At 38.4% G+C, this 13,192-nt stretch overlaps 1 protein-coding gene across 9 annotated transcripts in view; it reads right to left on the bottom strand.

Annotated features, from left to right (window-relative positions):
* Positions 1–13,192, bottom strand: part of RPAP2 (RNA polymerase II associated protein 2) — a 127,401-nt gene that overhangs the window by 41,648 nt on the left and 72,561 nt on the right. For 3 of the 9 annotated variants that reach the window (XM_010860441.1, XM_010860443.1, XM_010860440.1), the window contains exon 11: positions 3,913–4,062. The exons of 3 other annotated variants lie outside the window; for them this stretch is intronic. In XM_010860441.1, the coding sequence (XP_010858743.1) occupies positions 3,921–4,062 (142 nt within the window). In that variant the 3' untranslated portion in view covers positions 3,913–3,920. Of the gene's footprint in view, positions 1–370; positions 883–3,912; positions 4,063–4,085; positions 5,412–13,192 lie in introns of those variants that run through there. 3 more of the 9 variants (XM_010860439.1, XR_827098.1, XM_010860446.1) reach the window with 3 other exon arrangements.

Raw genomic sequence — 13,192 nt, 5'->3', positions numbered from 1 at the left:
GCATCACTGACTCGATGGGCGTGAGTCTGAGTGAACTCCAGGAGTTGGTGATGGACAGGGAGGCCTGGCATGCTGCCATTCATGGGGTCGCAGAGTCGGACACAACTGAGCGACTGAACTGAACTGAATCTGGATATAAGCTGTTTATCAAATATGATTTGGAAATATTTACCCAGTCTAGTTTGTCAATTTACTTTTTTTCCTATTGGGTTGGCCAAAAAGTTTGGGGTTTACTGTAACATTGTATAAAAAAGCTGAACAAACATTATGGCCAATGCAGTATTATGTAAGTTGTTTCAGGTGTACATTGCTCAGGACCACTTTGTAGAATAGCAAGCTTCTTTAAAAGAATAAAGACTAGACTACCAAAAAGCCTTAAATTGTATTTATTGACCTCATTCTTTACTGTGTTCTTTAGAATCTAGAGTTCAACTATGAAACTAAAATGGGACTTCTCTCAATTTTCTAGTCAACTGATAATACAACTGGTATCATCCAGAAAAATTACAGCTTGTTATATTTTCTCAAATATTCAAGTTTCTGTTTATTTCAACTTTTATTTTCATATAAATAAAAATACTATGTCTTATACCTAGGATGCAAGGATTTGGTTATCCTTGTTGGGATAATGGTTCTCTATCTGTGGAAGTCACTCTGTCCGGTGATAACTAATAAGTAGCTCTGCTGCTAAGTCACTTCAGTCGTGTCCGACTACTCTGTGCGACCCCATAGACAGCAGCCCACCAGGGTCCCCCGTCCCTGGGATTCTCCAGGCAAGAACACTGGAGTGGGTAATAAGTAACTCTAGCTATACAATTATTGTGGCTAGAATTCCAGAGATGGTGAATGGAAGCTCATCTATTCGGTCTTCATGGAATATACCTGGGAAGGAAAAATGACACTTGAATAAAACACCTAAAGTATTCTCACCAGTTTTGGGGAACACTGTGTTGTCTTTCCAATATACATTCCACTTCCCCCCATTATGAAGCAATAACGGTTTGGGTAATTCATAATTGGCTCGATGAGTAGACCCTGATCTAGGTCAATAAGAAAATCTCTCTCCTATTCCTTGCTAGAATTACTGGGTTAAGCTCATAGCATTTCATAGCCACGTGGATTAGTTCAGAAGAGCCCTCAATTAATGCAAAAAGTTGAAGACTCTCACTAGGACAGTGTGATCTGCCATAAAACTGAGAACTACTGAATGATTCTGCTGCCTCTGGTAGATTGTAAAATGGCCCCCAGTGACCTCTGCCTTCTGGTATTCATTCCCTTATACAACCCACTCACCTTCAATGTGGGCCAAACCTAGTGATTCGTTTCTAACTAGTCACAGGATACAGAAAAAGTGATGGATGTTACTTCTGAGACTAGTTGCAAAAGGACTGTGGCTTTCATCTTGCATTTCCTCTCACTTGCTCACTCTTGGGGAAGCCACATGTCGAGCTGTGGGCCACTATGGAGTGGTCCATATGGCAAGGAACTGGGAGAGGTCTCTATAGACAACAAAGAGCGAGAAACTGAGGCCCTAAGTTCAGCCCGAGAAGAACTAAGTCCTGCCAATAACCACATGAGTGAGCTTAGAAGGACTTCTTTCTCTACTTGAGCCTTCAGATGACACTGCAGCCCTGTCAGGGAGCTTTAATACAACCTCATGAGAGACTGAAGCAGAGGCCCTAAGCTAAATTGTGCCCAGATTCCTGACTCCCAGAAACACATTAAAAAAAAAAGTTTGTTGTTTTAAGCCACTTAATTTTATAATAATTTGTTAAGCAGCAAAAGATACTATCATAAAAAAGTTAGTTTGAGCTTTTTTTTTTCTGTTATTTGTAACTGAAAGCACATTAACATATACTAGCTAGTAGTACAGAGAAGGCGATGGCACCCACTCCAGTGCTCCTGCCCGGAGGAGCCCAGGGACGGGGGGCCTGGTGGGCTGCAGTCCATGGGGTCGCTGAGAGTCGGACACGACTGAGCGACTTCACTTTCACTTTTCACTTTCATGCATTGGAGAAGGAAATGGCAACCCACGCCAGTGTTCTTGCCTAGAGGATCCCAGGGACGGGGGAGGTGGGCTGCCGTCTATGGGGTTGCACAGAGTCTGACATGACTGAAGCGACTTAGCAGCAGCAGCTAGCAGTAATCTAATCTTGCAAAGGCTATAAGACATTGTACACAAATAATTTTGTGAACTTAAGGTTTACAAATATACAAACAAAAAACCCCCCACCTACCCATTCACAACCATCTTCATTTCTCATATGGAAAATTATATAATAAGGCCACATTCATTCAGTATCCCTTATAATATTGAGGAAGTCTGGGCAAAGATTCACCTTTAATTACTTACACAAATAAACAATGTAAAGACAACAACAACAACAACACTGATCACAGGGCAACTATTAAGTCCACTTAAAACATCTACTGTTTAGGGAATTCTCTGTCAGGACTCAGCACTTTCATTGCCAGGGCCTGGATTGGATCCTTAAAAAAACTTTAACACCACTTGTTCATATACAAGCATTAAATATGCTAATTTAAAAGGGTTCTTAATTGATACATATTCATTAAAGCAGATCTACAAGGACATCAGGTTAGGCATACTTTATTCTTAGTCTATCTGGAAAAGCAACCTTTCAACCAATGGACATAGGGTATCATGAATTGAGGGGTATGATTAATTCAATATTCTGTACCTGAAGCTCAATAAAACAAACAAAAAAACGAAACTTAAAACTTACTCTATTCTTAGAAGGGCGTTTGAAGTGCTGCTTCCACTAGCCAAGCTGAGTTCACTGCCTAAATAAAAGCCTTTGCTTTAGAGGGTGCTCAGGGGAGCAGGGTTGCATGAACTGGTCATTAGGTGTAAGTCTGGAGGCAGTAACAGTGCTAAGTCCTTATGTTCTATTTTCTAGGAGGTTCAATGAAAGGATAATGGCATTCTTTCTTGTCTGCCAAAATATACCTCTCAAATATCCTTGTCATATATTCAAAGATTTGCTTCATAGAGTTTTTTTTAACAAAATTTCAAGTATCAAAATGTAAAATGATATCAATCTGTAGTGTGCTTCTGGGAGGAGACAAGATTTGAGATAGAAGTGAGGGGGGAATTTTGCTTTTTAAAATTATACACACAGTTCTGTATTGTTTAATTTTGACAAGCTTGTATTACTTTTATAATTTAAAAAATATTTGAAAACTTTAAAAAAAGGAAATGCTCCATAAGGGGATCTCATTCATGGTTTAGAATGAATTTCCTTTAATCATAACATTAACTTAATACCTATCTGAGCACTTCAGAGTATGTGAAATAGAAAGTAAAGGGAAGAAGAGACAGAAAGTTGTGGATAAGGGAAGGGACATTCATATGGGCAGAGACAGAAATGTGGGATAGTAGAAGAGGGCTATGTATCTGGGAACAGGGTGAGGAATCAACAAAGCCAGACTTTTAAACTCACAAGCTTATCTGTACATGAGATGACTAAGGTATTGGCTGGGCTGAAGAGGGAAGTAGGGTGAGGATATTCTCAAAGATCATTGCAGTATTTGGTTGAAGTAAACTGCTACTTCCTGGGCAAAAACTTATCAGATGGGACATGCAGGGTGGGATGGTCCAGATTTGAGTATGAAGCTGATAGTGGGGAGTTTCCTGGATTGTAAGAAACAGAACTAACTGTGGTATCCTATAAAGGAAAAATAACAAAAAGATGGGACACGGAGTAACAAGAGTGGACAGGAATTGACTGGGGCAGCTGGGAACTCAGGGATATTGTAATCTACCATAGCAAGCTGAAGACGTATGGAGGTCTCTAGTTGGTTTTTAAAATTTCCAATATGAAAACAGAGTCCAAACGGGCAACAAATAAAAAAACAAACAAAAAACTAAAGTAAAACAAGTCAACGCACCATTCTGGTTAACAGCTGGTTCTAAATATGATGGTTAAACTTTCAAGGTCTTCATTTTTTAAATGCAATTCTTCAAGCAGGGTGGTCATGAACTGTGTAAACATCACATTTTCCTGAGAAAGCTTCTGAATGCCAAGAGTTGAGGTCAATCTGAAACACCAAAAATATTAAATGCATATCCATGAAATTGCAAGGACTAAGGGGCTCCAGTCTTTAACATGGCAGAAGGGATTTTTCTGAGAATAATGAAGTCTCTCTGATTTAGCAAAATCCACAGAGAGAGGATCTTCTACTAAAGCTGAAGAGAAATCTCATGAAAAAACTGAAAGACCAAACATACTGTTACATAAGGAAAGAAGCTTAAAAGCCTTAATCTGAAACATGTTAGTCATTATGTCAGCAAAAGCTACCAAAATTCTGCTCAGAAAAGAACGTTAATGAAGTCTTTCCACATGAGGAAAGGAGGTTGTGTAGAGAAGCTTAGAGCTGAGAATTGCTTAAAAAAACATAATTTGTATCAAATGTTTAGGTTATATCACTTGAAAAACAGACAACAAACCAAAAGATTGCCTTTGGATGAAACCTTATCATTTTTATTTATTTTTTAAACATTTTTATTTTTGTAATACTGAACAGACAAATTGCATCTTACAAGGTACTTAATACAAAACTTCAGAAGGAAAACAAAGCTTTCTTCTCTAACCATTTCCAGTAACTATCCCTAAAGACTGATTACATATATAATAGTCATAGAAGTAATTTTCATGAATGTGATTAGTAAACATGATTTTTAAAAAAGTGAACAATATCTAATCACAAAGACTGCAAACCATTCCTTTTCATAAATTTTTGTATCTCCAGAGAGCATGGGCATGCTTCACAGAGCCTTTTTCCAAGTACATTCTGGAAAGCTTTTTGAAAAAAAAAAAATTATTTTTCACCCAGTCTACACTTCCCACACAAAGCTCTTACAGATGCTTATTTAACCTTGGCCATTGCCAGTGGGCACATCAAATATAAATAAAATAACTCTGATTTAAATCAATATAGCTCAAGAAATCAGAGCAGAGGAGTTTCACAGTAGTGAGTGTGGGAATGAGAAATGTTATTTTCTGAGGCAGATTTCTTCCTTGCTTAGCCATTTCATGCAGAAAGCAGAAACAAAAGGAAAAATTTGTCAGAACTGTCCAAAGATGCCCTAGACTTTGAGTAGACTCTCTATATTCCTGAAGGTATTTTAGCAAGAACTGGAGATGAGGTGACTCTGTCCAGTGAAATCCAGAGAGCTACCCAAGAAAACTTCTGATTTCCTTACCCACCTCTCCTCTATTTATTTATAGCTAGTGGATGGAGTACTAGGTTCTCCTATTTCATGAGCCTTGTCTGCAGGTATTCCCCAAAGGCAGTTCATATTTGGAAATCCTTCTATCCAAGCATTCTAATGCCAAGTTCAAGCTGGGCACTTGGGTGAACTTACAGGCAGTTGTGGCCAGCTTTTCCTGTGGAGAAAGTAGAACCTAAAAGTCAACTCTTTCGGCTTTCTCATACTTAGCTGATGCCAACATTTAAAATATCAAGTTGCTGCTTCCCCACAGTAAGACCAAAGGTGCTGGGGATGGGATAACACTGGCAAAAACAGAAGTCAGGGCAGTCAGATCAGATGTCAGCTCCACAAAAACCTAGCTTTTGTGTGTTTTAAAAATGGTAATGACATATCCAAAACAATGTCTCTGATTTTCAAGGAGACTATACGAAAACATATAGTTTGGTTCATATATGAAAACAAAGTTTCCTCAATTACTTCTCAAAGTGCCATTAATATGTTAAACTTCCTCAAATTAGAAATAAAGGTTGACTACTAGATTTTTCAACCTGTGTGCCCATATGAAAGCAGAAAATAATAAATGTTATAGAGAAAGAGTTTGTAAGAGAATTTTTCTATCAATCACTCTAGTTAGAAAATATTTTGGGAATAGTAACACTTCTCTAACAAACTTATAAGGTTAATATTATTATATAATTATAGGGTATGTTCGTGCATGTGTGCTAAGTTGCTTCAGTCGCGTCCAACTCATTGCGACCCCATGGACTGTAGCCCACCAGGCTCCTCTGTCCATGGGATTCTCCAGGCAAGAATACTGGAGTGGGTTGCCATTCCCTTCTCCAAGGATATATTCAAATTTACCTAAAAGTTTTGTTCATAAAGAAAAACCAGGATTATTGAGAAACTTTCCAACAATGCAATCTCGTTCCTGAGCCCATGCCACAGACAGCTAAGCAACCAGCCGTTCTTTGCTTAATGAGCTTGGACCTGTTTTGAGACGCCTCAAAAACATGGCTCTGAGCAGCAATCTGTTATGTTTTCTCACAAGATGAGTATCGAAGCCCTAGGGTGTATCTATAAAATGGGGCTAATAGTACTTAACTTCCTTAAAAGTTATTATTGCAAAAGGATACTATAAATAGGTTTTAAAAAAATCAATTATGATAATAACATTTATCATGTGCTACCTAGGAGATTTACTGTCTACTTGTTCTAAGTATGAATTATCTCTTTTTAACTGCACAATGACTGAAAAATATATACTGTTCCCATTTTATGAGTAAGGAAATAAAGGCACAAAAAAATGGAAGTACCTTCTCCAAAGTCACAAAGATAGTAAGTGTGAGGTCACAGCTTTGAAACCCAGGCAATATATCTCAAAAAGCCCATACTCCTGGCTAATACACAAGCTTTCATTCTTTGTAGGCTATAGAATACTATATAAATTTAATCTTCACTTGTGCCCTTCACTACTGTGCCCTCAATGAACATGCAGAAGAAACAGAATGTTTTAACTGCTTTAGAGAACTAAAAGGACAACAAAGTAGCTAGCAGCAGAAGGAAATGCTAATGGAGAAATCATACAAGGTCTGGTGTCTGTTAGGAGACAGTAAAAGCAGTTTTGGGGTCTGGGGATTTCTGCAGCAAGTCATCAGACAGACAGATAGCAATCCTTAGGCATCTGGAGCCAGGATTTCCTGACTTCTCTTAACACTTGAGCCTTAAGTGTTGTTGCATAATTTTACTCCCGGAAAGTGAGCCAATGAGATTTCCTTTATTTATTCCCTTGTCCTTTTAATCTTTATCTGAAAAGATTTCTTCCCTACCCCCAAGTCCCTAACACAGAATATAGTAAGAAATATATATTACCTTTCTAAAATTTTTGACTTAAATCCTTTTTGGAATAAGCTGAGGTATAAAGAAATAAATACTCTAATAGTGCCTGTGTACCTCTAAACATTAGTAACCCAGTGGATTACTTTTGGGGAGTCATGTAAAAATTGTTTTTCTTTCCATAGAAACCAAGCTCACAAAAAAAAAAAAAAAAAGAATGGTTTTGACAAGCTATAAAGTCATAATAGTATGTCAGGGAAGATGCTAAACCCTGAAGACTAGTAATTTTATTCATTCAAAAGAATTATGATTTACTTCTATCTCCAAAGTAATTTACATTTAAAGTTGAATAAGAGCTATATATAACCTTTGTTTTCTAGATTCCTTGACTTGTCTACTTTAGTATGTTTTATTACTTAATAGCAACTGGCACTCTTCCAGACTGACTGCTTACTGGATATCTGCTGGATTTCTATGTCCATGTCATTGGTGTAGTGAGAGGCCTCTGTGCCTGTTTGCACAGATGAATCTGAGACAAGATCATAACTTTTTATCAGACTTTATGGTTTTGGTCAATGATAAGAGCTGGCTGTTGCCATTGACAAAGATGCTTTTGCCATTGAGAAAGCAAGGATTCTTTTTAGGGTACACACCACCTTAATGATAGGTACTATTGGCTGAATTGGGTGGGCGGACCTGTCTGATGTAGAGGAGCACTGCGTTGAGCTTGGAGACAGGGTTCTGTGCAGAATCTGCTTTTGTTAGCAGTGACCATGGAAGGTGGCTTCGGCAAGCACAGAGCACTAGGCAAACAGTCTGTGTGTGCTTAGAACCAGGTCCAAGGACAAATGAACAAAGACTTATTACTGCAACTATTCTTTACATGGTCTCTTCACTGCCACATCTGACAGCCTCCTCTTAGTTCTTTTTCCAGTTGACTGCAGTATTTGATGTCCTCATTCACTTCCTCCTTTTCTAGAATTCTCCTTCTTTGGCTTTTCAGGTACTCTTATCTCAGTTCTGCTCCTACTCCTGAACCTTTATGATCTCTCTTGTTGGCATTTTTTTTAAAACCAGCCCATTAATAATGACAGGTCTTACCTAAGGTTTCATATTGACCCTCTTTGGCACTAAATCCTATCTCATGGCTCTGATTACCAGTGATTCAAATCTCTTGGGATTTTTTTTACACTTTGGATGTCCAAAAGGTACCTCAAAAACATTCTGTTCAAACCTGAAATTCTGACTTCTCGTTTTCATTAAAACCTTCTAGTATTAGAAATCTCAGTCATCTTTTAACTCTTTACCCTTAATGTTCTTTGTTCAATCAACTACCAAGTCCTCCTGATTCTCCTCTGATGTGCTTCTTGAATCCATTTCATTTCCCCCGTTCTCACTGTCTAATTCAGATGAATCCTCTCCTCCTGGGACTACCTCCTCAGCCACTAAGTGGTCTCCCACTCCATTCCAGCCTCCACACTGCCACCACGATCCTCTCTCGTAGATCTGATTAAGTCACTCTCTTTGATAAGTACTTATAGGAGAAACCAAATTTCTCTGGACCTTTTATTTTTCATTCTGTCACATGGATATGCTTATATTTCAAGTAATATGAAAATATACAGTTAGTTGTATATTTTTTTCTCATCAAGCAGGAAGGTAGAAAACTGGGATATTTATTCATCCATCTTTGTATTCCCCACAGACTTGTTCCCTTAATAGTAATACATAATTTGGTGAAGGATTACAGAACTGAAACTGCTGCTATACTAGCACTTCTCAGTGAACTACAAGATGCATGCGTATATGTGCGTGCTTAGTTGTGAGTGACTCTTTGTGACCCTATGGACTACAGGCTGCCAGGCTCTTTGTCCATGGGGTTCTCCAGGCAAGAATACTGGAGTGGATTGCCACTTCCTTCTCCAGGGGATTTTCCAGACCCAGGGATCTAACCAGGGTCTCCTGCAACTCCTGCTTTGGCAGGTGGATTCTTTAACACTGAGCCACGTAGTCCTGGACAAACAATGGTCTGTGGGCCAAATCTGGCCTGCTGCTTGTTACTTTTGTAAATAAAATTGAAAAACAGTCATGCCCATTTATTTATGTATTCTGTAGCTGCTTTTGTATTCCAACAGCAGAGCTGAGCAGCTGGGACAGTTGGGCCAGCAAAGATGAAGATATAATCTGGCCCTTCACAGAAAGTTTGCACATTCTTATACTAGTAGATTAATGTGCACCAATTTTAATTTAAAGTGAATAACTCAGTCACTAATACAATGCTTTATATGCTGTAAGTCTGATGATGGGAGCAACTAACATGAGATGAGAAATCCAAAGCAATCATTTGGCTGTAGGATATTAAAGATCTGGTCTGGGAAAGATCTTCTGCCCCCTGGATCACTAAAGTATGGAAGATGCTTAACAAAACCAAAAATATCTCATAAAAATCTACCAGCTGGAGAGAGAACTTTCCTTGATTTACTTCACTCCAGCCAAACTGAGCAAAGTTGCCTCAATTAAGCCAAGGTTTAGTTTGTCCTCACTTAAGAGCTGGCTGTGTTCTTTCTACGGGGTGCCTTTTCCCCAAGTATCTACATGGTGGACTCCTTCATGTAATTCAGTTTTGTTTAAATGTCACCTTTTCTATCTTAAACCCATCGTCTTGTTTACCTTCTCTACCTGCCTACTTTGTCTTCACAGTCCTTACTATTTTCTAGTTCTATTATTTGTTTGCTTGTTTACTGTCTCTCTCTCATCCAAAAGAAGGTGAATGTCATGAGAGTAGTGACTCGTGTATTTACTGCATTCACTGTGTCCTTCATGTTGGGGACACTGTAGGTGATCACTAATTATTTAATGAGGAGAAATGGCTTAAGAGGTCACGAATTTATTGTGTTTACGGAAATATTTTTTCTTCTTCAAAATATTTTCCTCCTTTCCGTTTTAGAGGAAGGGAGGGAGGAAGCATGTTCTCGACTCCTCCTCCTGCCTGCACAGAGTAGTATCATCTTCCTGCTAGAATATTTCAGAGTATCTATCAGGGAGGTGAGATGAGCTTCAAATTCATTAGGTGGGCCAAACATTAAATCAAGATCTACCACTTGTTTCTGCATTTCTCCTCCTTACTTCCATTTGTCCTGAAACTCAGTGTTGGCCAAGGGTGAGCAGGACTGAGAGCCACTGAGCAGGCTTGGTCTGTACCTTTAATTCACTCCATTCCTGTAGAGGAAACTGTGGAGCAAGGGGCTGTTCCTCAAGTGGGTGCCTGGTGCCTTCCTCTGGAGCAAAAGTATTTTAGCTCCACAGGTTAAATATGAAAATGACACTTGCCCAAAAGGAAGAGCACTTTAGAATTTCTACAGTCCAACTACTATAGGTCATTATTTTTGTGTATTTCTGGTTGGTTACTACTGTTCTTGAATGGGGGTGTGTTCTTACTCTTTTTAGGTCAATGAAAGTAACAGAGTGTAGCTGCAAAGCTATACTCCCTTTCAGTCTCCTCCCATTAAGTTAGAAGATCTAAGAAAACAGACTCAAGATCATTTCTTAATGTAGTGATTTGGACCCTTTACACAAGAGAGTTAATAAACTACCTCCATAACCTTGAAGGACGGAGATTCTTTACCTCTATGTGTATAGCATGTTGCAATGGTTAATATGCTTTAAATCCTGGACGTTGTTTCTTATATATAATGTAAATGGCCCTTGCAGAATATGGACGTGGTGGGGGCTGTGTGTGGGAGGGAGAGGCAGCACTTAAAAGTTATTCCTTCATATGCTTGAAAATGGTTCTCAATTAATTCCAAGTCTTTTTATTATTTCCTAATAGATGCCATCTAACTGCTCCTTATTCAGACTGGTGTTCTTCGCTATATCCCTAATTCTAGCTTCTCATTTTCCTAAAATGCAATGCCCCAGAATATACTGTTCAAATTCATTACTTCACAACAAAAATACATTTTCAGAGAAAGATATCATGATGTAAAATCTTTCACATCCAAGTTATCTTTGAAGTAAAACCTCAGAATCTTATAAATCCTCTCCCATTTTTGTTAAATCGAGTCCCCAGGCTCCTCCTTTCAATACTTTAAAGGATTAGCATATACATCTGTATATATTATATACTTAATATGTAAAATTTAAAGGGACTCAAACCTCTGTTCTAGTCCAACAACTTCTAATAGTGAGTATCAAAGGAAACAATAACTGGGCCCAAATAACTACTCTACTTAAATAAAATAGTAATATAGCATAGTTGGTATTTAACAGTGTGCTTTATGCAGGAAATGCCTTTAAAATAATCAATAGAAAATGTGACTGGCAGTGAGTAAAAACAGAAGATTTTTATGTTTCCATTTATTACCTTTGTGTACTTTTAAAGATGAATAAAAACCTCTAAAGGTGACACGAAAAGGATGGTTTACCACAAACAGTCTTTATGTTGGAGAATATAATTTGACAAAAATGACATAATCTGCAAATGTATAAATCACAAACAAGCCAGGAAACTTCTCATGAGAACTCCCCTGATTCAAATCTCTATTCTGAAAAGAAAGGCAGCCTTCTATAACTAGTTCTTTACCATATGGTCAATGGCATGACAACAAAAGCAAAAAAAAGCGAAGTGTCAAACTGCATCTTATTGATAAGACCTTTATTTAGCTGACTGCTCCACATATGCTACACATCAAAAGGAGAGTCTGAAGGCAGGTTAGGACAGGTACCCTCCATTCGTTATTACTGAGCTGTCAAACAACATCTGGTTAACAGGAATTCTTATACACACAATTGGGAAGAGTTTCAAAGTTTGGTAACTGAAACAAGAGATTTTTAATTAAAAGTGGCCTTTTTATAAATCCTTATATCCAAAGATTTAGAGCTATACAAACTCCTGATTAAGCCTGAGAGGAAAGTTATCTGTGACTGTGAGTCACTGGTTTGTTTCGTATCAACAGAGAAAGCTATATGAAGAATTAAAGTTGTAGTTTACTGAACAAGTGGAGGTAAAACAATTGATGGGACTCAAGGTTATCCATCTCCTGGTAGTGCATTAAGAACCAGTAATTGACTTGGAATTTTAAATGGCCTTCCCAGTGTGGCTGTATTGCTTTGCTTACTGCACATTCCCACTGGGGAGCATACGATGCAGCTCTTGCAATACCAGAAATCGCAGCATGGTCTGATCGATCCTTTCTTGAATAATCTGGGTGATACGTGTGAAGATCACATCAAGCATTTATCTTAAATGAAATAGCACAGACATCCCTTAACCTGACCATCAACACTAAGCAGCAGTACCTCTTAAGAGTTTCCTAAACTTGCAGAATCAAGCTGGCAGGCTGTTGTCAAATGACACTGAACACCACTCCTCATATTCAGTATAATCTTAAGTGAAAAAAGTGCTGTGAGAATGTCTATGTGAATAAATGTCACCAGAAAGCGTGCTTCTCTATGGTTTGGGGTTGGAGGAAGGGACAGGAAGTGAAAAGCCACACTTTTCTGTATTATCAGATTTGAGAAATTACTAGGTTCATACAGAGTTCTGTTGCAGTAGGGAAACCTGTTCTGCTGATCACCACACATAAAGGTGATGAATATGCAGAGACTGCCAAAAGATAATGCTGGGCTTAAAAGGAAATTTTTGACACTCTGATCTCATCCTTCAGAAGTTAGGGCTGGGCAGGAGAAGGTAAGAGGGATATTTCTGGTAAAAGGAAGTACCTTCAATATTTACATGCATAAGCACTATGCCTGTTGCTTTACCAATGCAAACAGAATAGATATTACAGTACCTGACATTTCAGGGGCTTAGAATCAAACAAAACCAAATGTCTTTTGCGACAGATGAGGCATCTTTATTAATACTGGCCTGAGTAAGTGAGAAATCTGAAACATGAGGTCTAACTGCACAGTCTTCTTTGATGAGGGTATACCACTTGGTTTCTTAAATGGGACCTATCTTTTGATAGCTGAGGTGGGCAGGGTACGGATTCATCCAAGGTCATATTGGTTAAGAACAGTGCTAAAAATGGACGCCTTTTATCACAGAGGTATCTTGCTTATCTATCAAGTCTGGATACTCCTTCCTGCACTGCAGCAATAGTTGTCATTTTACCCTTACTA

This window comes from Bison bison, unplaced genomic scaffold (genome assembly GCF_000754665.1).
Source record: "Bison bison bison isolate TAMUID 2011002044 unplaced genomic scaffold, Bison_UMD1.0 scf7180017864466, whole genome shotgun sequence".
NCBI classification, from domain to species: Eukaryota; Metazoa; Chordata; class Mammalia; order Artiodactyla; family Bovidae; genus Bison; species Bison bison.
Note: the sequence above shows the minus strand (reverse complement) of the source record. Positions and strands in the feature narration are given on the sequence as shown.